Source organism: Crocodylus siamensis, chromosome 2 (assembly GCF_052110815.1).
Source record: "Crocodylus siamensis isolate JL-2025a chromosome 2, ASM5211081v1, whole genome shotgun sequence".
Classification (NCBI taxonomy): domain Eukaryota; kingdom Metazoa; phylum Chordata; order Crocodylia; family Crocodylidae; genus Crocodylus; species Crocodylus siamensis.
In genome coordinates this window covers 179,698,861-179,719,854 of record NC_143396.1, presented here as the reverse complement: position 1 = coordinate 179,719,854, position 20,994 = coordinate 179,698,861, and the positions used below count along the sequence as shown (strand labels likewise).

The 20,994-nt window shown below is 47.7% G+C and overlaps 1 protein-coding gene across 3 annotated transcripts in view; it reads right to left on the bottom strand.

Annotated features, from left to right (window-relative positions):
- The window catches only part of BRSK2 (BR serine/threonine kinase 2), a 483,239-nt gene that overhangs the window by 73,209 nt on the left and 389,036 nt on the right, over nt 1-20,994 (bottom strand). For all 3 annotated transcript variants that reach the window (XM_090032456.1, XM_090032454.1, XM_090032455.1), the window contains exons 6-8: nt 19,541-19,574; nt 17,343-17,411; nt 11,893-12,039 (exon numbers count right to left, since the gene is read on the bottom strand). In XM_090032456.1, the coding sequence (XP_089888582.1) occupies nt 11,893-12,039; nt 17,343-17,411; nt 19,541-19,574 (250 nt within the window). The remainder of the gene's footprint in view (nt 1-11,892; nt 12,040-17,342; nt 17,412-19,540; nt 19,575-20,994) is intronic.

The window sequence follows — 20,994 nt, the reverse complement described above, 5'->3', positions numbered from 1 at the left end:
GTCCAAATCTTTTTCACATGTGCCTCTTCCACACTCTTCTCTGCCTCTCAGTGGGCGTGTCTACATGTGAATTTAAGAGGCTTAAATTTAACGTGCATTAAGCTAATGAGCATTAAGCATTTTTTGGCAGATGTCTACATGTGGTGGGACTAGGGACTAACTTTAGTTCCAGGTCAGTACAGCCCTGTCATGTACTCCTGTGGCCACTGGGGGGGAACTCCAGACTCCGGACACATGGCTGCCAGCACTTTGCAGCTATGTTGAAGCTGGAGCCAGCTGCCAACACCCAGAAGCCATCTTGAAAGCACACCCTCCATTCTGTGACCTCTGGGGTGATGCTTCCTGTGTCAGAGAAGCAGTGTGGCAGACACAGGCAGAAAGCATCTGCTCTGCTCCTGCTGCAGCTGCACTTCCCAGCCCTGCCTGCCCCAGATCCTGGCCCTAGAGCCCAGGGACAGGGTCCCCAGCTCCTCAGGGCTGCTGCAGCTGTTCTGCTCACCCATCACCATTCCATGCACCAGCCACTCAGTGCAGCTTGACTCCCACACCTGCTCCAGCCACCTGTTGGACAGCAGGTACACGGTGTTCCAGGGCCCCCACTGCTGCACAGCTGCTGCTGCCAGCCCCAGCAACCATGGGATCCAGGACACTACCGTCCTCCTGTTCCACCAGCCCCACCACCTCTGGGCCCACTGCATCAGCCAGCACTGTTGATAGTGCTTCCTGCTGCAGGAATGGGATGATGACCAGGGGGGTGATGCATTCCAGACAACCTGGGCCACCTCTGAAGACCTACTGCAACAGCTCTGGCCCCACCTGGAGCACTAGGACACAGAGAAGTGCCTGACTGTCCCTGCCAAAAGCCGTCTACCACGCAATCCACACACTCCCTACCCCCTGCACACCCCCAAGCACCATTCCAGGACACACTCATATTTGTAATGAAAACCTTTATTCCCCTTGCACCCCCCACCCCTACCCCCAACACCTTACTCCTCAGCCAATAAAGCCCCCTCCTCCTCCCTCCCTGACACACAGAGCCTCTCCACCATCCTCCCTGCCTGCCAACAATAAAATACACTCCTCCCAAGCACTGAAAACTATATACATCAGTCTCATTCTTTGTCTGAGTACCAGAGTGGGGACCTGTGGGGTGGGGGTGTTCAGCACACATAAGCCAGAAGCAGGCGGCCAACACCTGACTGTGGACAGTTCCCTTGTGGGTCTGGGGTCTGTCGTGAATGCTGGGGGCTCCTGCAGGTGGGAGGTGGTGAAAGCCCTCCTCCCAGGCTCAGATGGGGGGCTGCTGTGGGGCAGCAGGCAGGACCCAGGGGCCCTGACTGGCCAGTTGCTGCAGGGCCCAGTGCCCCTGCTGTACCAGGTCCCGTGTCTCCTTGTAGGCAATCTCCTGGGCAATGTCCTCATCCTGCCAGGCCAGCTCCTGAGCCTGCTGCCATGCCTGGTCTCACACCACCTAGTTCTCAACTGCTGCCACCAGCTGCGGGAGCCAGAGGGTTCAGTCCCTGGTGTGCTGCTAGAACAGTTGGCATGTCTGGGCAACTCCAGCAGTGGGTGGCAGCAACCCTGATGTGGCACTCCCTCAGTGCCCTGCAAACTCTCTCCTGCATCCAGATGTTGACCCTGCAGAGGCAAGAGAAAGAAAGCTTTTATGTGAGCTTGCAACATTGCAGAGATAGGATGCTCTGCACCAGAGGTGCTACACTGCCCGGCCTCAGATTGTAGGTTGGCTTTGTGTGGGTGGCCAGGGACCATGGTAAGCTGTCTGGGTAGGGCTGGGCCCAGGCGGCTGCCAGCTGAGTCCTCCAGCCCCGCTTGCTTTCACAGGGCCAGCAGGCCACTGGCCAGAGGCAGCCTGGCTGCCCTGCCCTTACCCAGGGCGGGCCAGACTAGGCTGCTGGCAACTCCAGACAGGGGCCAAACACTCTGTTGCACTGCTGCCCAGCCCATACTGCCCAAGCTCAGGGTGTGTGGGACTCCCAGACAACTGGGGTGAAGGGCCTCTCCAGGGAGGTGCCCCAGGGCCAACCCTCTCCCCTGCACTGCCAGCGCACCCTGAGTGTGCCACTGCTGTGTGTGCCCTAGGCAGTGCATGATGAGCTGTTTGTACAGGTGAAGGGCTGCATAAGCCATTACGTCCTGCTCATGATAATTCTGCTGGTGCCCTGGGCACACCAGCAGTCCTGGTTTGGACCCTGAGCTATGACAGTGCAGGGGGCAAGCCCAAGCTGCCCTGCAACCTCCACTACTTCCTGAAGGGCTACCTGTTGCAGTGCTATACATCCCTCCCCCTGCTGCTGAGGACATCGCCATGGGGATTGCTGCCTTCCTTGCTGTGCGAGAGGCCTGTGCCCACCCAGTTGTGGGGACACAGGCTTCTCAAAAAAGTTCTGAACTGTGTCCCACCTCTCTGTGTTCTGTGGAGGGGGAACCTGGGGCCAGGAGAGTATGGGTGGGCTGGGCAGGGAGTGGGGGCAGGGACCAGGGGAAAGGCCAGGGGCAGGGGCGGGGGCAGAGCAGGGCCAGGGACTGGGAGGGCCCTCAGTAGAGGACTTACCATGTGTTCAGAGCTGGTGATGCTGGCAGCTTGGCGCGGGGCTCTCTATAAGTGACAGCGCCTGGCTGCACCCCGTGTCCACAGCCTGTAATGAACCGGCAGGCCAGCACACAGCCAGAGCCCTCACAAAGAAGAGGTGCAGCTGCTGGTGACTGGTGGTGTGCCTGGATGCTCCTTGTGGTGATGTATGGGGCTGGGCTGAGGGTGAGGCAGCTGCTGGGCATGGCTCCACGAGTTGCCAATGGATACAGCAGCCAGGGAAGTGGGTAGGGTGGGGTGCTGAAGGCCTAAGGTCCCGTCCTCCAGTGACGCATCACTGGAGGCTTCAGGGTGGGGTGTGGGCAAGAGCAGGCCGTCCCTGCTCATGGGACCTGTAGAGGTGTGGCCTCTCTTCCAGGGTACCAAATGCAGGTCAGCTCCTATATAAAGGGCCTGGTCTTACAGGCATGACTGGACCGACGATTTAAGTCAGTCATGGCCATCCACTGTGCCTGCAAGACCTTTGTCTTCACGCAGCACTGCTGTGCCATCCAGGAGTGGCCTCGTGCAAACATTCTGGTTGAAATGGCCTCATAAATGTGAGTGTTTAAGCGCCCACCCCACACAAACTGTCTCTGGATGTTGGCCCTGCCCCAGAGCTCTACATGGTTGTGTACCTCGTCTTAAGTTCAATTAGGGCTCCAGGCACTTGGAATGGGCGTGGGCACAGGGGCAGGGCCAGGACTTGATGGGCAGGATGTGCTGGACCCCTGCATGACTGTCTGGGCCCCTGTGCGGCTGTCCCTGCGATGCCACCCTGGTGGGCTGCCAGCAGCACCCAGGACAGGGGCATGACCAGGGAAAGGGACCCTTGCTGCATAGGTGCTTCACTACAGTGCCTGCAAAGAGACAGAGCTGGAGGTGAGCAGGAGCAGGTGCTGGCCCTGCTGCCATAGAGAGCAGGGGCAGCAGCCCTGGGAGGAATCTCAGGCATGGGCAAGGGATGCAGCAGACTGCAGTCCTTTACAACATTCCCCTGTGGCCAATGAGCAGCTCTACCTAGGGGACAGGACTGGCAGAGGCTGTCTGGTCCTGCCCAGTGGGGCGCATGGGGCCTGATGGGCTCCTGAACACAGCAACATGCATTTCTAAGCTGCTGGTATGTATGCCCTAAGGCACACAATGGCAGGAGGCCTTTACAGACTGCAGCTAAGGGCTGCCAGAGAACAGCCCAGCCCTGGACCATGAGAGGTGGCCAGCCAGGAGCAGACCCAGCACTAAAGGCCCTGCATTAATGCGCATTAACATGCTATATGTGTGTTAATGCACTTTAACTAATTGAGCCTAAATTTGATACTTGCTTTATGCAAGTACCAAATTTAGGAATGATTAGTCTAAAATCACCATTTTTAGGCACGTTAAGGACACACACGTGTAGACATGTACCTTTAATGTGCCTTAAATTGGGCAAATGCACATTAAATGCCCACATGTAGACACACCCAGTGTGCTGGCTGTCCTCTTGTGTTTGTGATACGCAAAAATATCAGCATGGTTCAGGCGACAGCATGTCAGTCTCCAAGACAGAGCAGGGAGTCACAAGTTCATGTCCTAGTCAAAACATCTTCAGGCTCCTTCAGTTGAGCCATTAAATTGAAGTCCCTTCTGCCTGTCTCTGTTAGCCATTCCAGATTATGTGAAAGATCCCAGAGCCTTTACAAAAAGTGGACTGCCCCATAAAAATATATACAAGAGTATGTGACAGCTCTTGCTGACTGCACAATGACTACTGTTTGCCCACACAACAGCAGCACTGCCTGTATTAAAATAATTAAAATCATTAGTGGAAAGCCCTTTGGGATACCTCAGGTATGAAGAGTACTCTGCAAAACCAATGTCTATACTGATTTAAATATAATTTCATTGAAATGTTAATATAATACTGTGCAAGTGTGCTTGCTGCTGCCAACATCTTCACTGCTTTTTTTCAGGTAATTAATTAATGCTTTGTTGCTTTTCATCCGCATTAAAGTGACAGGAGGGGTTATGGAAGGGCGATTAGTTTTGACAAGAAGTCTGTAGCTTTTTTACTATGCAGAGTAAAGGAGGGTGATCCATTGTGGGAGCCAATCTCACTTCTCCTGTCTTCCTTTAAACACAAGGTTTAAATTCATTTAAGCGATGAAGGCCATTTAACAGCCTTTCCCAGAGGGTTTTCTCACTGTTTGCACAGAGGTTTGCCAAATTTAATGCCATTTTATAGAGGCTGTAAAAGTTCTGCTTCCTTCTATCTCTCAACCACTGCAGGCAATGGTCACATGATGCTGTCTTTGAAACAACAAAAAGCAGGCACAGATACAGTGCACATGCACAGAGACAGTGGAGGCTTCCTGAAAGCTCAAATGATGGCCCTGGAAGGAGAGGGGGCTAATTCCCAGTGTGAAAGCTTTGGGAAAAAATGAATCCAATGGATATTATTTATTTGAACTCAAGCAGTGCCTAGGAGCCTTGCTCCTGGGCCAGAATCCCATTGTGCTAGGCACTGTACAAACTCAGAACAAAAAAGACTGAAAGCTCCCCCAAAGAGCTTTCAGTCTAAGTGTGAATCAGGAAACAACAGATGGCTGTAGACAGGCAGATGGGGGACCACAAGGAAACAATGGGACAATATTGGCAGCGTGACAAGCAGTGGCCTCAACAGAGCAGCTGCCTTGGCGTAGTGATGGGCCAAGCTAAAAAGCTCCGCTCCAGATACAAACTCTCCATGATATTTGTGGGCACTCATACAAAGGCTGTTGGTTTGACTCATCTCTACGCTGTGCTATTTTGAGTGTGGTCTGTTTACCCTAAGTCAACCCATTTGTCAGGCCAGTTCATTTATCAAGAGCCATCTTCATTCAAGAACAGTTCTATGTTCAATCCTTACACCTGGTGTGTCATACTGAGAGATTTTCATAGCCAAACAGAATGCAAAGTGAAAGCAGAAGAAAGCACTGCTGACGTATTATAGTTATTGTAATTAATAATTATTAATCCTAATTAATATTATTTGTAATACAGGATCATCTAGAGAGTCCGACACAAATCAGAGCCGTACTTTGCTTGGTACTGTGCAAACCCACAGAAAGAGGCACTCCATGCTCTAAAGAACGTATATTTTAAATAAACCAGTGAGATAGTTACTCCCATATTAGAAATGGAGAACTGAGGCTGAGTGAAATTAAACCTTTGCTTAAGAGCTTACACTCAAGACCATCTAAGAAAGGGAGGGGGACAGCAGAAGGATGAACTTTTCCTGATCAATTTTTCAGCCCTCACAGTAATGAGAGCAGGAGCGTTAACATAAACAAGTACTACAAACAAAATATTTTTTAAAAATTGAAATAATAGCTTTGCTTTCTGATCAGACTTAGGAGCGAGTCACTCTGGAAAGACATGGGCCTCCCTTCTCCTCCTCTTGGGCTTTGCTGCAGTAAACAATCCCAAACATCCAGTCAGCCCCAACTACAGAAGCCCAGAATTATAGGAAAGCAGGGCTGGAGTGGATCTCAGGAGGTCACCTAAGCCAACCTCTGCCTGTCCTCTCTACCATTTGAAGCAGTGCTATTCAGCATTTTGGTACCTTGGGCTCAACGAATGGCATGGTACCAGTCCATGGGCCATAATGGGCCCCATGTGCTGGGATTGGGTCTGCATGCCAAGATTGGGCACCACATGGCTTTGGCTGGCCCCTTTGTGCTGGGATTGGGCCCTGGGATATTGGTCTGCCTCTGCCTGGCGTAACATGCCAGGATTGGGTCCCAGAGCCTCTGCCTGGCCCCACTCCAGGAACAAGTCCCAGGATCCTGTGCTGCTTCTATTTGGCCCCTCTGCTGTCCCACTGCCTGCCCCTTTTGCTGTCTAAACCAATGGTGCTCAAGCTTCTGGCCCTGCAGGCTGGATTTTACTTTAGATACCAGGATTAGGTCTGCTTGCCTGAATTGGGTCTGAGCACTGGGATCAGGCTACAGGACCCCACACTGACGCCACCTGCCCCCATGCACCGGGACTGGGACCTGGGCCCCCAAGCCACCCCACCTGGCCCCATGTACCAGAAAGCAGATCATGCATGTCCAAACTAGTGTGTAGGGCCACAGCCCATGTTGCTCCCCATCTTGCTGGCCAGAAGACAGTGTCAGGGGCTGGACCTGGACTGCAGGCCAGGGATTAAGCACCCCTGGTCCAAACTGTCTCAACCAAGTGTTTTTCTATCCTGCTCTTAGAAACTATCAATGTCTGTAGGTAATCTGTTCCAAAGCTTAACCAATTCATAATGAAAAAGTTCTTCCTAATACTTGACCTAATTTTCCCTTGCTGCAATTTAAGCCTATTATTTCTTGTCCTGTCCCTTGCAGCCACAGACAATAGACGTTTCCTAGCCCTTTCATCATTTTTGCTGCTCTCCGCTGAACTCTTTCTATTTTGTCCATGTCTTTCTTGAAATACGGTGCTCAAACTGGACTCAGGACTCCAGGTGAGATTTTACCAGTGCCTCAGAGTGAAAGAGTCACTTCTGTTGGTTTGCAAGAAATGTTCCTATTAATACAGCCCAGTACAATACAGGTTCTTTTTGCAAAAACCACACGCTGTTGGCTCAGGTTACAGTCACTATAACCCCCCACGTCCAAGCCATCATTTTACAGTCTGGATTTATGGATATGTTTATTCCATCTTAAGTACAGGACTTTGTGCTTGTCTTTACTGAATTTCATTCCATTGATTTTTGGATCATATCTTCATTTTATCTAGGTCATTCTGAATCCTTGTCTTATCCTCTAAATTGTGTGCAACTCCACCCAGCTTAGTGTCACCTTCAAATTTGTTAACTGTGCGCTGAATCTCCGCCCTCCAAATTATAACTGATTCTTTCTAATTTGTCTATGTCTTTCTTGAATTATGTTCCCTAAAACTAAACTTTTACAGTAAGAGAAGTGCTAGTTTATTGCCCTCAGTTCATTGGGTCTGGGTCTTTGTGAGTAAAATAGGAACATCTGAATTGCTCAGATCTGTGTGGATATCCATGACATTCTTATTAACAAGCTAAGGAAATATAGACTAAAGTACTGTAAGGTGGATACGTAACTAGTTGGATCAGTGTACTCAAAAAGTAGTTATCAGTAGCTCAATGTCTAGTTGGGAGGAAGTATCAAGTGAGGTTCCCTAGGGTTTGTCCTGTGTCAGGTATAGTTTACTATTTTTAGTAATGATTTGGACTGTGGGATTGAGTGCACATTTAGCAATTTGTGGATGACACCAATCTGGGTGGAGTTGTAGACACTTTGGAGGACAGGGCTGGGACCCAGAATGACCTGGGTAAACTGGAAAAATGGTTCACAATCAAGCAGATGAAATTCGACAGGGATAAGTGCAAAATCCTGCATTTGGGACAGAATAACCGCATGTAAAAATACAGACTGACTAAGCTGCAGTACTGCAGAAAAAGACCTGTGGGTTAAAATAGACCATAAGCTGAACATGAACCAATAGTACTGAATATAAGCCAACAGTAATATGATCTATTCTGCACTTGTGAGGCCTCACCTGGAGTACTGTGTCCAGTTTTGGACCCCACACTTCAAGAAAGATGTGGATAGTTTGGAAAGAGTCCAATGCTGAGTGACAAAAATGATTAGAAGCATGGGAAACATGACTTATGAGAAAAAGTTGAAGGAGCCAGGGTTATTTAGTCAGAAGAGAAGACTGAGGAGGGATTCAATAATAGTCTTGAAATACCTGCAGGACAACTACAGAGAGGATGCAGATGGGCTTTTCTTTATGGCTGTAGGGGATAGGAGTAGGAGCAATGGCCTCAAAGAGCAGCAGAGGAAAGTTAGGATGGAAATTAGGAGGACATTTCTGACTGTAAGGGTGGCTAAGCATTGGAGCAGGCTCCTAGAGACTTTGTGGAATCTTCATCCCTAGTAATTTTCATGAGCGGTTTGGACAGACACTTGGTTGGCATGATTTAGTCCTGGTTAGGATGGGATAATCCTGCCTTAGGCAGGGGGCTCATAAGGTCCCTTCCAGCCCTACTTGCTTATTCTACAGCTGCTAAACAAGCTGAAGACTTCTATAAGTAGAAAACAAGATAGCATGCTGTTCACTATTAAGGTTGAATTGGTGTTGAACTGGGTATTTGTCAAAAGCAGGGATTCTGGTTTTCTCTGATAAAAAAATCCCTAATTTTCATATTAAAAAGTAACCCCAAATCCCCATTTTTCTGTGATTAAAATGAAACCCCACAATATATATATCTACATATCTATATATCTAAAAATTGGGGATAATTTTTTTAATGAGAGAAAACCAGGATCCTTGCTCATAATTATGTATATGGCTCCCACTACATCAAATAGCCCGGTAAGTAGGGAAGTAGTGCTAACTATGTTATAGGCAGGGAACTGAGGCACAGAGAAGCAAAGTGATGTGCCCAGGTTCATTAAGAAAGTCTGTGGCAAAACAGGGGATGGAAGCTAGGACTGCCAAGTCTAAGTCAGTACTTTTGCTAATGAAAGCATTTTCCTCTGGGTCCCTCTAAATTCGGTGGGACAGAACCAGAGTCTCATAGAGTAGGGCTATGAATGATTTGTGCAAAAATTCAATATTTTTAAATTGGTATTCTTTCAAGATAGTTTGGAACCCATTTTTTTTCCTTTAAAATACTGTATTTTCCATTTTTTCCACATTTTTTGCTGAAAACCTCAGAAGCATCAGCAACATTTTGTACATGGAGGACAAAATTTCAGTAAATAAAAAGCTTTGATTACTGTTTAGAAAACACTCCTAATTAAAGTCTCAAGCATGGAATTTCATGAAAAACTTGAAAAAGTTAAAAAGATATTCTTCAAAAAAAAAGTGGGGAAAACTGAGCTTTTCAACAAATATTTTTTATTTGATAAAATTTTCTCTTCTACTAGAATGCAACTTCCTTGGGAAATTCCTGATTTGGGTTATCAAAAATGACACTCTGGACTTTTCACCTCTGAGTCATCAATTAGAATGGGACCTGGTATGGTAATGAGTGGGTACATCTACACAAGACACTGACTGCACAATTGCTACTGCTCAGACATTTAGTACTTGCATACACAAGTACTAAATGACTGTGCAGTAAGTGGTGTTACTGCCCAGTACTGTCCCCAAATGACTTTCTGGTGATGCTGACTGTGTAGTAGCTTGTTGCTACTGCACAGTAGTATCACAAATTCACAGAAGTTTAGGGCTGGAAGGGACCACGTGAGGTCATCAGGTCCAACGCCCCCTGCTCTGGGCAGGAAAGACTGCTGGGTCAGATAATCGCAGCAAGGTGTGCGTCCAGTCTCCTTTTGAAGATCTCCAGGGTAGGTGCCTGCACCACCCCCATTGGGAGTCTCTCTCAGAGTCTGGTCACATGAACCATGAAGAAATTTTTCCTTATATCCAGTCTAAAATCTTCTAGGAGTTTGACTGCTGCTCCTGGTTTTCCTCTGGGGCGCTTTGGTGAATAGTTGTTTGCCTAGCCCTGATGTTCTCCCCGATATACTTGTACGCTGCCACCAAATCCCACCAAAGTCTTTTCTTTTCTAGGCTGAACAGTCCCATATCTGTCAGTCTTTCCTTGTACTGGCTTGCTCTTCAAGCCTCTAATCTTACAAGTGGCTCTTCTCTGCACATTTCGTGCCACATGATGCTACTGTGCAATAGTAACACGCTACTGCACAGTCAGCGTCTTGTATAGATGTGGCTGGTGAGAATCAAAGTGCACAGTGCCAGTGCTGGGCTGCATTCAGAAGTAAGGCAGAGAGGACTGGTATCTGCATCTCCAAATCACCACCATCTAGTGCAGACTCATGCTGCTGTTAGCAGTCTCAGCAGAGATGCCAAGTGCTGATCTGTGAGTTAATTTAGAAATATTTTTGCAGAATGAAGAATCAGGAGGAATTTTAAATTGACATTTCTTTATACTCCCACTCAGAATCTGCAAGCGTAAGTTCGTATAAAATCATCATCAGATCCTGATGAAATGATTTACAAGGGCAAAAATGCCCATCAAGCCAGAAACCTCCCCTGGCAATCTTGCTTTTTTAAATTATTTTGACTGTTACATTTTCAAATTACCCAGGAAGCTTTAAGATGATGTCAGTGAAGAATATCATCACTGCAGTGCACTCAAGCTGTAGGGTCTCAGATGGTGGTGGGATTAATCTTAGATGGAGTATTTTGGGGGACTCAGCATGAGGTACCTAGGGCACAAGGTGCACAAAGATACAACACAAAGTCTAAAGAGTCGGGAAAACACAGTTCCAAACATTTGTTATTCATGCTGGCAGAGGACAGCACGCAGGGTCCAGGACAGAAGGCAGTGTATCCTGAAAGAAAGGAGACTACCTAACATAGGGTCCAGAGGGTAACAGGGTTGAGAGGGTCCAGAGGAGTGCCATTTGCATGGTCAAGGGGCAGCAGGCCAGGCCCTACGAAGAGAGGCTGAAGGGCTTGAATCTATTCAGCCTCCACAAGAGAAGGCTGAGAGGGGATCTGGTGGCCATTTACAGACTCAGCATGGGGGACCAGCGGGGATTGGGGGAGGCTCTGTTCCTCTGGGCACCACCCGGGTCACTAGGAATAATGGCCACAAATTGTTGGAGAGAAGGTTCAGGCTGGACATCAGGAGACATTACTTTATGGTTAGGGCTGCCAGGCTCTGGAATGGGCTCCCAAGGGAGGTGATGCTGTCTCCTACCTTGGGGGTCTTCAAGAGGAGGCTGGACAGATATTTGGCTGGTGTGTTATGACCCCGCACTCATTCCTGCCTGGGGCAGGGGGTCGGATCTGATGATCTGTTTAGGTCCCTTCTGACCCTAAGCACTATGAAACTATAGAGCATATCTTCAGTCAGAAATGCAAAAGATGGGGACACCTAGGAAAGGAAGGGGGTGGGGGGAGACCATCTTGGCACAAAACCCTCTGCCAGTTTAGGGTACCAGAGTGTACAGGCTGACTCCAAAATGTACTCCATCTATGAAGGGATGTTACTGCAAAGAGGAATCCATTTCTACATGAAGGACCAGAGTGGAAACAAAACATAAACTGCCCGCAACATTTTTTAAAAAGAAAGACAGTGAGATTATCCTATAAACCTTCATCTACCTCCCTTTACTCATGCTCCAGGGAGAGACCCCTGTCAGCAGCAGTGGAGAACAGAGCTACCTGAACTGTGCAAAAATAAACACAAGGGGGGAAGATTTGGAGGAAACTCAAACATACGTACGGAGATGGAAAGTCCTGCTCTAGTCACCTGATGGAAGCAAATGCCCCCTTACCGTGAGCCGTTTCGAGGCATCCACTTCAATCATCCCCCGCAAGAGGTTCTGACAGTCCGGGGGGATAAAATGTGGCATGTGGAACACTCCACGCTTCACCTTTTCCAATAGCTGCCGCAAATTGTCATCGTCAAATGGCAGGGCACCCTGCAGGGACACAATAGGGAGAACGGTAAGGAGGAGAGGAAGGAAAGGAAAATAGGAGAAGGAAAAACAAGAAAAATTGAGCCAAATGTCAAGAAAGAGAGGAAGAAAGAAAGATGTAATACTTCACACCGTGCTATAACAAGCGAAGCATATTCTTCCTCACCAAAAGAAGGTAATTTCTTAGTGTTGCTTAATTTTCTCCAACGTGGATAACAAAGCATGAGACACAGCTTTTTCTATTACATTTTTTATTAGCAAATAAGTAACTGAATAAAAGATAATACAAAATGTGATATTGCCTTCTCAGGCAAATTTACCAAAGATACAGTGATCCACTTAAATTCAGCTCAATGTTTGGTAACAGTCTCAAGCCTTTGATCTCTCAGCAGTCCTCTTGGGCATACTCTGACTACAGCAATGTTTATCAGCTCCTTAATTCTAATTTTCCTTGGACATATTTATTCCAAACATCAAGCTTGGAGGCAAGGGGCATATGAGAGACTTTTAAAGGGGAAAAAGAACCCATCTAAATGGAGCAATAGAATGAAATAGCTGGGAAAAATGCAGACCAGTAGCATCCGTGTGCATCACTGCTAAAGAAACAAGGACATTCAACCTCTCTGACTTGGACTGTCCAGCTTCCACACTAAGGCTGTTATCTCATACTGTCCACCAAATGCTATTGCTCACTATCCTCTTCCATGCTATTTCTTAAGAGCTTTTTTAGATGAAATTTCCAAGTCCAGCGGAACACAATCTTGTCAGAAAAAGAAGCAAAAGATCTATCCCTTATTGCAAGATCAAAATCAACCACCTTAAATTCAAAGGAAGGCCCAGTTGGATAAACCTATGATCTTTTTTATTATAACCTTATTTCTCACCAGAGGATGTCGCTCATGAAAGACATTATCTCCCAGTTAAAGGCTGTATCTTGCTAGGCACTGAGTTTCCTTATATTGCATTAAAGTCTGTGGGAGTGGCAAGTCCTCAGTTACTGCCACATTTTCAACATTTTCAGTGTTTGCATTGTATTTATTTCAGTCAATGTAGTCCTTGTGTATGTTAATACTTTGTATCTAATACCCAGAAACTACTGACTTTATTTACAGAATCCACCAAAGCCAAACTAATGGTAAAAGCCAATGGATGCTATCACCCTACATTTTTTCCAACTAGTGGTCTAGAAGCAAAAGGCCCCATATTACATTACCAGTCTCATAATTCATCCCGTTCTTTGTGTCCTGGACTTTAAGTAAAAACTATACTGAGAGTTTGGTACTTTGGCTAATATACAATAATTCACAATAAAGTTAGTGAGACTGCTTTGCAACATTTCCTGGAGGTAAAAAAATTAAGGGCCTTTTATTAACAACTGCTATTATGATCCAACATTTTTTGAGAGTATTAGTTCTGATATAATTCATTGAGTGCTCTGTTCTCAGCATAAATGATGGGCTTCTTCCAATTGTTTTGCAGAGTCAGGTTTATTTCCAAATATAAACCAAGGCATTTTTTAAAGATAGTGGAGTACAAGAGAAGAGAATCCTCCAGGAAAAGGAGAATTTACTCTTACAGTGCATGGCCAGTTATCCTTCCTGCTTTAGATTTTCCTATAGATTCAAAACATGAAATCATGAGTTCCTTACTCCTTCATCAGCCCTGGTATAACTCTTCAAATGTCTTCTTAAGAACTCAGTAATAGGGCAGGGCAAGACTTGGTTTTTGAGATATCTAAAACTTTTCCGATCCCAAGTTAGGGTGGCTATTTGAAAGCTTAACAAATCATCTGAATAAAAAAATAATGGGAAAAATAGTTCAAGTCACTCCAAATACTTCATTTAAATTATTTCAGAAAGCTTTCTTCTGATTTTGACCATTTACATTTTTTTTTACAACAATCAACTTAAATTCTGAAAAGAAAGCACATTGAATCCTGAAGTATTTTTCAAAATTGCTCAAGTCAAAATTCAGCAATACTGACTCCCACAAAAATGTTTTTTTCTCACAAAAAAGGTTGAATTGAAAAATTTCTGAATAGGTTTAATAGTAACTGAACAAGGATGTCAGAATTTGGGTCAAATAATTTGACCTAATACAAATAAAATATTTGAACTAATACAAATAAAAATGTAATTACACGTGCATATTAAATCTATCCAATTTCTTGCATACGACAGCCTACTTCTTCCTTGTATGAGTGTAAACTACCTGTTCCTTAGAGACCCCATAGGGACACTTTCATAACCAAATCAAAAGCAAGTGATTTCCTGTGTAGCTACATTTTTTCCTTGGTTTGGGGGATTCATATCATCATGGGAGCTCAGAGCAAGTTAGAAATAATGAGCCTTTATCTGAGCCAGAGATGAGCTTTAATGTAGTACATTTGAGCAGCCTGGAAAGAATTAGTGTAATATTCCCCTTTATGTGCCCAAATGGCAGTTTTCCAACTGCATAAGGCACTTACACAGTTTGCAACTCTAGTGCCTACGCAGTGTGGACGCACCGGAGCCAGGCAACTACTGAGCATGTACAGGAGGCTGCACGCTGGCCGGGCAAGAACATAGCTATGCTGGGTAGGATGGACAGGCTTAAGTCACAAAATTCTACCCAGCAAAAAGCCAGGTATCGTGGGTGTTCCAATCTAGCCCCTTGCTTTCAACAGGGCAGGAACTTCTTCACTGTTCCCCATCCCTTTTATCTGTTGAATATTAAATAAAAGGTGCAGTGGCCCAGCTTGAAAAGGAGGATTGAAGAAGGGACTCAATAATATCTCACCTGTGGCCTTGGGATTAGAGCCCTATGCTAGAATATCAGAGAGATACAGGTTCAAAGCCCCTCCGAGTGAAAGGCACCTGGAACCAAGGTCTCCTAGGGCAGTGCTTTTCAACCTTTTAAGTAGCAAGTACCCCCTAACTTCTGAAAATTTTAGTAAGTACCCCAACACTCAATTTTCCACAATAATGTGTCCCATATGTTGGAAGAAGGGCTGCGTATATTATGCTGTGATATGACAGATGTCTGATCTGGTGTGGGTAGGATTGCTACCTTTTACACCAGGGGTGCTCAAGAAGTACCTGGGCTAGAGGTGATGTTGGCCAAAGCTAGGAGGGCTGAACCCAGTGTTGCGCAAAGCGTGGCATGCCAAATTATTGCTGGGGAATTTAAAGTGCTGCACAATGCATGGTGCGCCAAATTTTTTGCCATAGTTTTGAGAGGAGGAAGCAGTAAGAGAGACAGGGAAAGAGGGTGAGAGAGAGAGAGACAGAGAGAGAGGAAAAGAGGGCAAGAGAGAGAGACAGACAAGGATATAGGATGAGAGAGAGAGAGAGAGAGACAGGGAAGTAGAGAGGGTGAAGAGAGAGAGGGAAGGGGGGAGAAAGAGGGGACAGGTAGCAACTGCAATTGTGGTGCAGGCAGGTGGTGTCGGCTACTTTTGGGGCCGCTGCAGCAAGGGTTGGGGTGATGAGGAGAAGCAAAGGCCTGTGGCATGGTGAGGTAAGTCTTTAGGGCAGGGGTCAGCAACCCCCAGGGCACACGGGCCGAGCATGGCATGCGAGGCCATTTTGTTGGCACTCCACTGCCAGCCCAGGCTCTAGGCAGGTGCTGCCAGCCATGGAGCCTGAGCTGTTCCCAGAAGGCGGCTGGGAGGCTGCAAGCCCTGTTGCAAGCAGCCCGGGCACTGTGGCTGGCAGCAGCTACCCAGAGCCTGGGCTGGCTGCGGCCAGGAGACTGCAAAGGAGCTTCTCCAGGCTCCAGCATCCCGTGGCTCTGAGCAGACAGTAGCGGGGTGGGCCCTGAGGCACCACAGCCCAGAAAAGCCCTCGGTCACTGCCAGCACTGCCTGTATCCAGCCTGGGCTCTGGGCAGCTGCAGCAGGGAAGATGCAAACAGCTGCATCAGACTCCACAGCCCCGGCATCAGCTCCGTGCTGGCAGTGACTGCATGGGTGCCTCAGAGCAGAGAGTGGGGATAAATGCATTCTCTGCTTTGGGGTGCATGTGCAGTCGCCGCCAGCAGGGAGCTGCTGCTGGGGCTGCAGAGCCCAGTGCAGCTGTTTGTAGCCTGACTGCTGCCTGCTGCAGCTGCCCCTGAGCCCAGGCTGGCTACAGGCAGGGGCTGACAGCAGCACAGGGCTTTTCCTGTGTTCAGCAGCAGCAGCATTTGGGTGGGCAGGCAGCAGCCCCGCCTCCCACCACCGCAGCCTGCCCCGAGTGCTGGGAAGAACCCAGTGCCACTGCCGGCCCTCCCGTCCACAGTGAACTGGGCCCTGGGCAGGCTGGGTCGTGGGGCCAATTCCCACAGTGCAGGAGGGAGTGGGGCAGCACCCTGCCCCTCCCCTCCCACACTCTCAGCGTCTCAGTCTGTCCCTCTCCCCCCGCAAAGCCCAGGCAGGATAAACAAGAAAGAAAACTTACCTGTCTGTCGATGGGGAGTGCACGGGTATCTGTGTGCCCGCCCTTCACCTTCTGCAGCAGCCTTTAGCTGGCTTGGGGGTGGGGGCGAGTGACCAGACGTGAACCCAGCAGTGGCAGGGGGAGCGGTGGTGCCCCTCTGCTGCAGGGTTTTTCACTCCTGAGTACCCCCTGCTTGTGTCTCGCGTACCCGCTGGGGTACGCGTACCATGGGTTGAGAAACTATGGCCTAGGGTGCCTATAGATGTGCTTGGGGGTGAGGCATTTTAAATAGAGCAGGTCCCAGAGAGCCACTCTAATTAAAATGCCTCATCATCATGTATATTAAGTATCTCATGTTTCAGAATGACTATTTCACCTTACATGCATATGCGGTAAGAAATACCAAACCAAATCAAACCACACCAAGAAAACTGCAAAAAACTGGAACCTCCTCACACTGTTAAACAAAGAGAAAACAGAAACAAAAGCAAAAACCCAAGATGTTTTGGTGATCTGGTGAAGATCAGCTTTCCTAGTGCCCCAGAAATTACAACCTTGACCATCTTGCCCCTTTGAGGCCAATTGACTTCAATGAGTTTTGAATCAGGCTAAAGTGCTGCACTATCATAACAGAGCAAAGAGCATTTAGGGAAGCAAGTTCTCCCACAGTCCTCTCTGCTCTGCTGTACAGGGGCAGCAGCACTTCAAAGAAGCAGTGAAACATTTTCCATGTGCTTCCTATGGGACTCATGCAGAGAGAAAGATAGTACACACAGCAGAGAGTTATAGAAATATAGAGAACTCAGGAGAAATGTACACCATGTCAATACATTTAACATTAAATACAGCAGCCTTGTTGATTTTTATTGTGTTTTTCTTTTAAAGGATGTAGCAAAGATGATGACTCACCACTAACAATGCGAACAAAATGACTCCACAGCTCCAGACATCTGCTTTCCTTCCATCGTATTTTTCTCCCTGTGCAACATGAAGATAGGAGCTTAAATTAGATATCCTTGAAGAACAGGGCAGGAAGATTGAAGGACTGGAAGTGGTGACCAAAGCAGCTGCCTTCCAAGGAAATGTTCCTAACTAGCAGGCAAGGGTGTTCATACATTGGCTTCTCGTGAAAGTCAGGATATGCCCTTGTCTGTGATTTGGGGAATGTGAGAGAATGGGGCCTACAATATGGGAAGGCTGGGAATGGCCTTACACCAGTAAAATGACTGGATTCAGCTCTTCATCAGAGATCCCTTAATGATATCAAGAGTTTTTTTCTCTCCTGGTTGGTTCTTAATGGGGCTTGAAATTAGTCATATTATTTGCTAACTTGTAATGTTTTCTGGCCATTCTCATTTATTTTTTTTAACTTCGCAGTTGTGGTACTCATCAGTGGGGGCTGGAGGGGAAAGGGAATTGGTTTTTTTCTGGATGCCTACAGGCTGCATGCACTCAGCCTTTGGGGAGGAAGGGATACAGGGAAAATGGGAATTTCCTATTGCTCAACAGCAAGCCAAGGAAGTGCCAACTGTCCGGTTCCACTTTCCTCAGCTGGAAGCTAAGGATTGTAATGGCAGGGTGATGTCTTTAGGGATGTCACAGCTGGCCCCACTGGATGAAAACAATCAAGCAAAACAAGATTACATGTATCTAGCTCAGGGGTGGGCAAAATATGACCTGTGGGCTGGATCCAGCCCATGGTGTGATTCTGCCTGGACTGTGGTGGGTCCCCTGGCCCTGCTGACCCAGGCATGGGGGCAGCCCGGGCCATGATGCATGTGGCTGAACCCACCCTACCTGTGTGCTCCCAGCTGGCTTTCATGGAGACTGACCCCCAGCCCTGGATGCAGCTCCCCACCTGGCCGCACACCTGGCCACAAGGCTCCTGGCCAGTATCCATGAAGGCTGGCCCCTGGCCCTGGTTGCAGCATCTTCACTGGGGCTCCTACCACTTCCACTACCCCTGCACTGCTTCACTCCATGCCGCTATGTCCCAAGCCAGCAGACCGGCACAGGATGTGGGGGGGGGGGGGCAGAAGAGTGGGGGGACTCCCTGCCTCACTTGGTTGCTGCTTACAAGGGTGTGGCAGGGAAAGCACCATCACCATCCCAAGTGATGTGGAGTTGACACTGAGTCTACCCCCTCCCTCCCCCGCTTGGGGGCCATGCACCTCAGGCCAGGGGAGGGGACAGGTGAGGGAAAGGAGGCTAAGTTCCCCCCATTCGGTGGGGTTGGCAGTGCCCCATGGCCATTCCCTGCCCCTGCCTCCCCTCCTTGGCCTCCTAAGCCCCCTCCATGGGGCTCACAGCCCTCCTCTTCCCCTTGTGGGTGTTGCCGCCCCTCAGCAAGGCCCGGCGGCACCTTCTAGCTCTGCCCCAGTGCTATGTTGTCACCGCCCCAAGATCCTTGCCATGGCTCCAGAAGCAGCTCCCCACCCGGCTGTGCACTGCATCCAGGGTCGCTCTCCACGGACAGGTGAGGGCAGGATCACAGAGCCAGATTATGGAGCAGTGACAGTGTGGGGCTGGGGTGGAGCAGAGCTGCTATCTGCTCCTTGCATGCTCCTGCCTGAAGAACTAGAGCTCATCATAGGGGCATGCTGGCAGCAGATTGTGGCTTTGACCCAGCCCCAGCCCTGCACTGCCACCACCCCGTGACTACACCCTGTGACCCTGGCCTCATGTGCCCATCCTGCTCCTGGACACCACTGCCTAGGGCCCCATCCCACATAGGGAGTTTTGGTGAGCTGTTGCACAGGGGATATGGTGGGGAGGGGGGGTGCTGACCCAGCTTGTGACAGCTCATCAAAATTGCCTATGTGGACCTCAGGCCCAAATAACTGCTCACTGCAGATCCAGCTGTCCATCTGATTCTGATGGATGGGTTCCTCAGTGAACTGTGCCCTCTGACACTGACATATTGTCACCTCTTTCCGCTACTGGCACGACATACTTCTAGGCCTCACTACATGAGAGAAAATGTTTGCCATATTATTTCCTCTTCAATGTTGACTGGCTTAAGAGTCCTTTGCTGTGGAGACTGACTTTCTGCACATTTAATGAGTGACACATTTTTACGCAGGTGTTTATGTTTCAAAGTAACTTACCCGGATTACTTCGGGGCAGGCATAATGTGGTGATCTGTAAAGCAAAAAGCAATTAGGTAAGTATACAACACTATTCAGTATGTCCATGTCTTCTTTGTCTACTATGGTGGTATCTGAGTACCGTTTACATAAATTGAGTTGGAAGGAACAGAACAACACCCCCCCTCCTTCATTCTGTCAAAGTCTCTTTCTGAGATGGATTTATATTCAGGATGTGGAATAATCCTAAAGCATACTTTAGACAAAACCTTCAACATCAATCCAGTCTCTGATCCATCTCTTTCAGAATACAATTATTGTCCCAATTAAGCAAATCCTACCAAAATCAGTGGAAAGACACTGACTTCTGCAGGCTTTGGAACAGTTCCAAAGTGACCAAGGTCTTGTTCTGAGGATCATCATGTTCTTGGGACCTTGTTTGGAGTTTACAGATCCATTTTGGTGGACCTGTAGCTGTATATACTTATTGGGAAGCTCTCCTCTATCTCTCTCTCTCATTTGGTAATACACTCCTAAAAAAATTAACCTCTCCACTTCCCCCCGCCCCCAAACATGGTAATTTATAAGTCAGACCAGGATTCTTTTGCTGCCACCACCAGAGATAACATCTCTCCCTACTCCATACCAGATTAGGAGAAAAGGCTTTGGGCTGGAATAAAGGGGTGAAGACTGATACACCACTGCTGCATAACTCCAGCCCAATTGCCTTCACTCAGATATTTTTACTTCACACTGTCTGAGAAACTGAAGGCAGTCCAGACACACAAGTAGCTCAGCTTTTAAAAAATATCCCCCCAGACCAATCAAACTCAGACATCTAACACATGACCCTGCTTTCCTGCAACCATCATTAAAGATAATGTAATCTTATACTTGCTCCTGGCATCTCAAGTGGGTAGAAAAGATTAAAATGCAACATCTTGTTTAAAAGAGGACAGGATGGGCAGTGTCAGCTTTACCTAATGAGGTGACCTGTGCTCATAGCAACCTGCACCCTACACCACTGGTTTGGTTCCTGACTGAGAAACCATCCCCCAGAAGGGTCAGTTACTTGAGTGTGCCAGGCAATTATTTTACTTACTAAACAGTACAGCAACGGTTATTTATTTTATAGGCTTCATTAAAGGCAGCCTGACAAAAGAGAAAGGACAAAACTACAATAAGCACATATGCAAACCTGTACAAAGCATCTACTGATATCTCCCTGTAGGTAGTAAGCTGTCTCCTTCACATATTTGTCCTATATGCTTGGTGCATCTGTTTTGTGTCATAATGTTTGTATCATTGTTTCAGGATGCTGCATTAATGAACAATGATATCTCTATGTGTACAGTACTTCCATCATGATAAAATGTCTTTATGTGTAGATGGAATGCCCTAATGTGAGGATTCAATACCGTGTTTCTAGGAAGACCATAACAACAAACTCACGATGGGTTTGGGACTGTAACTGT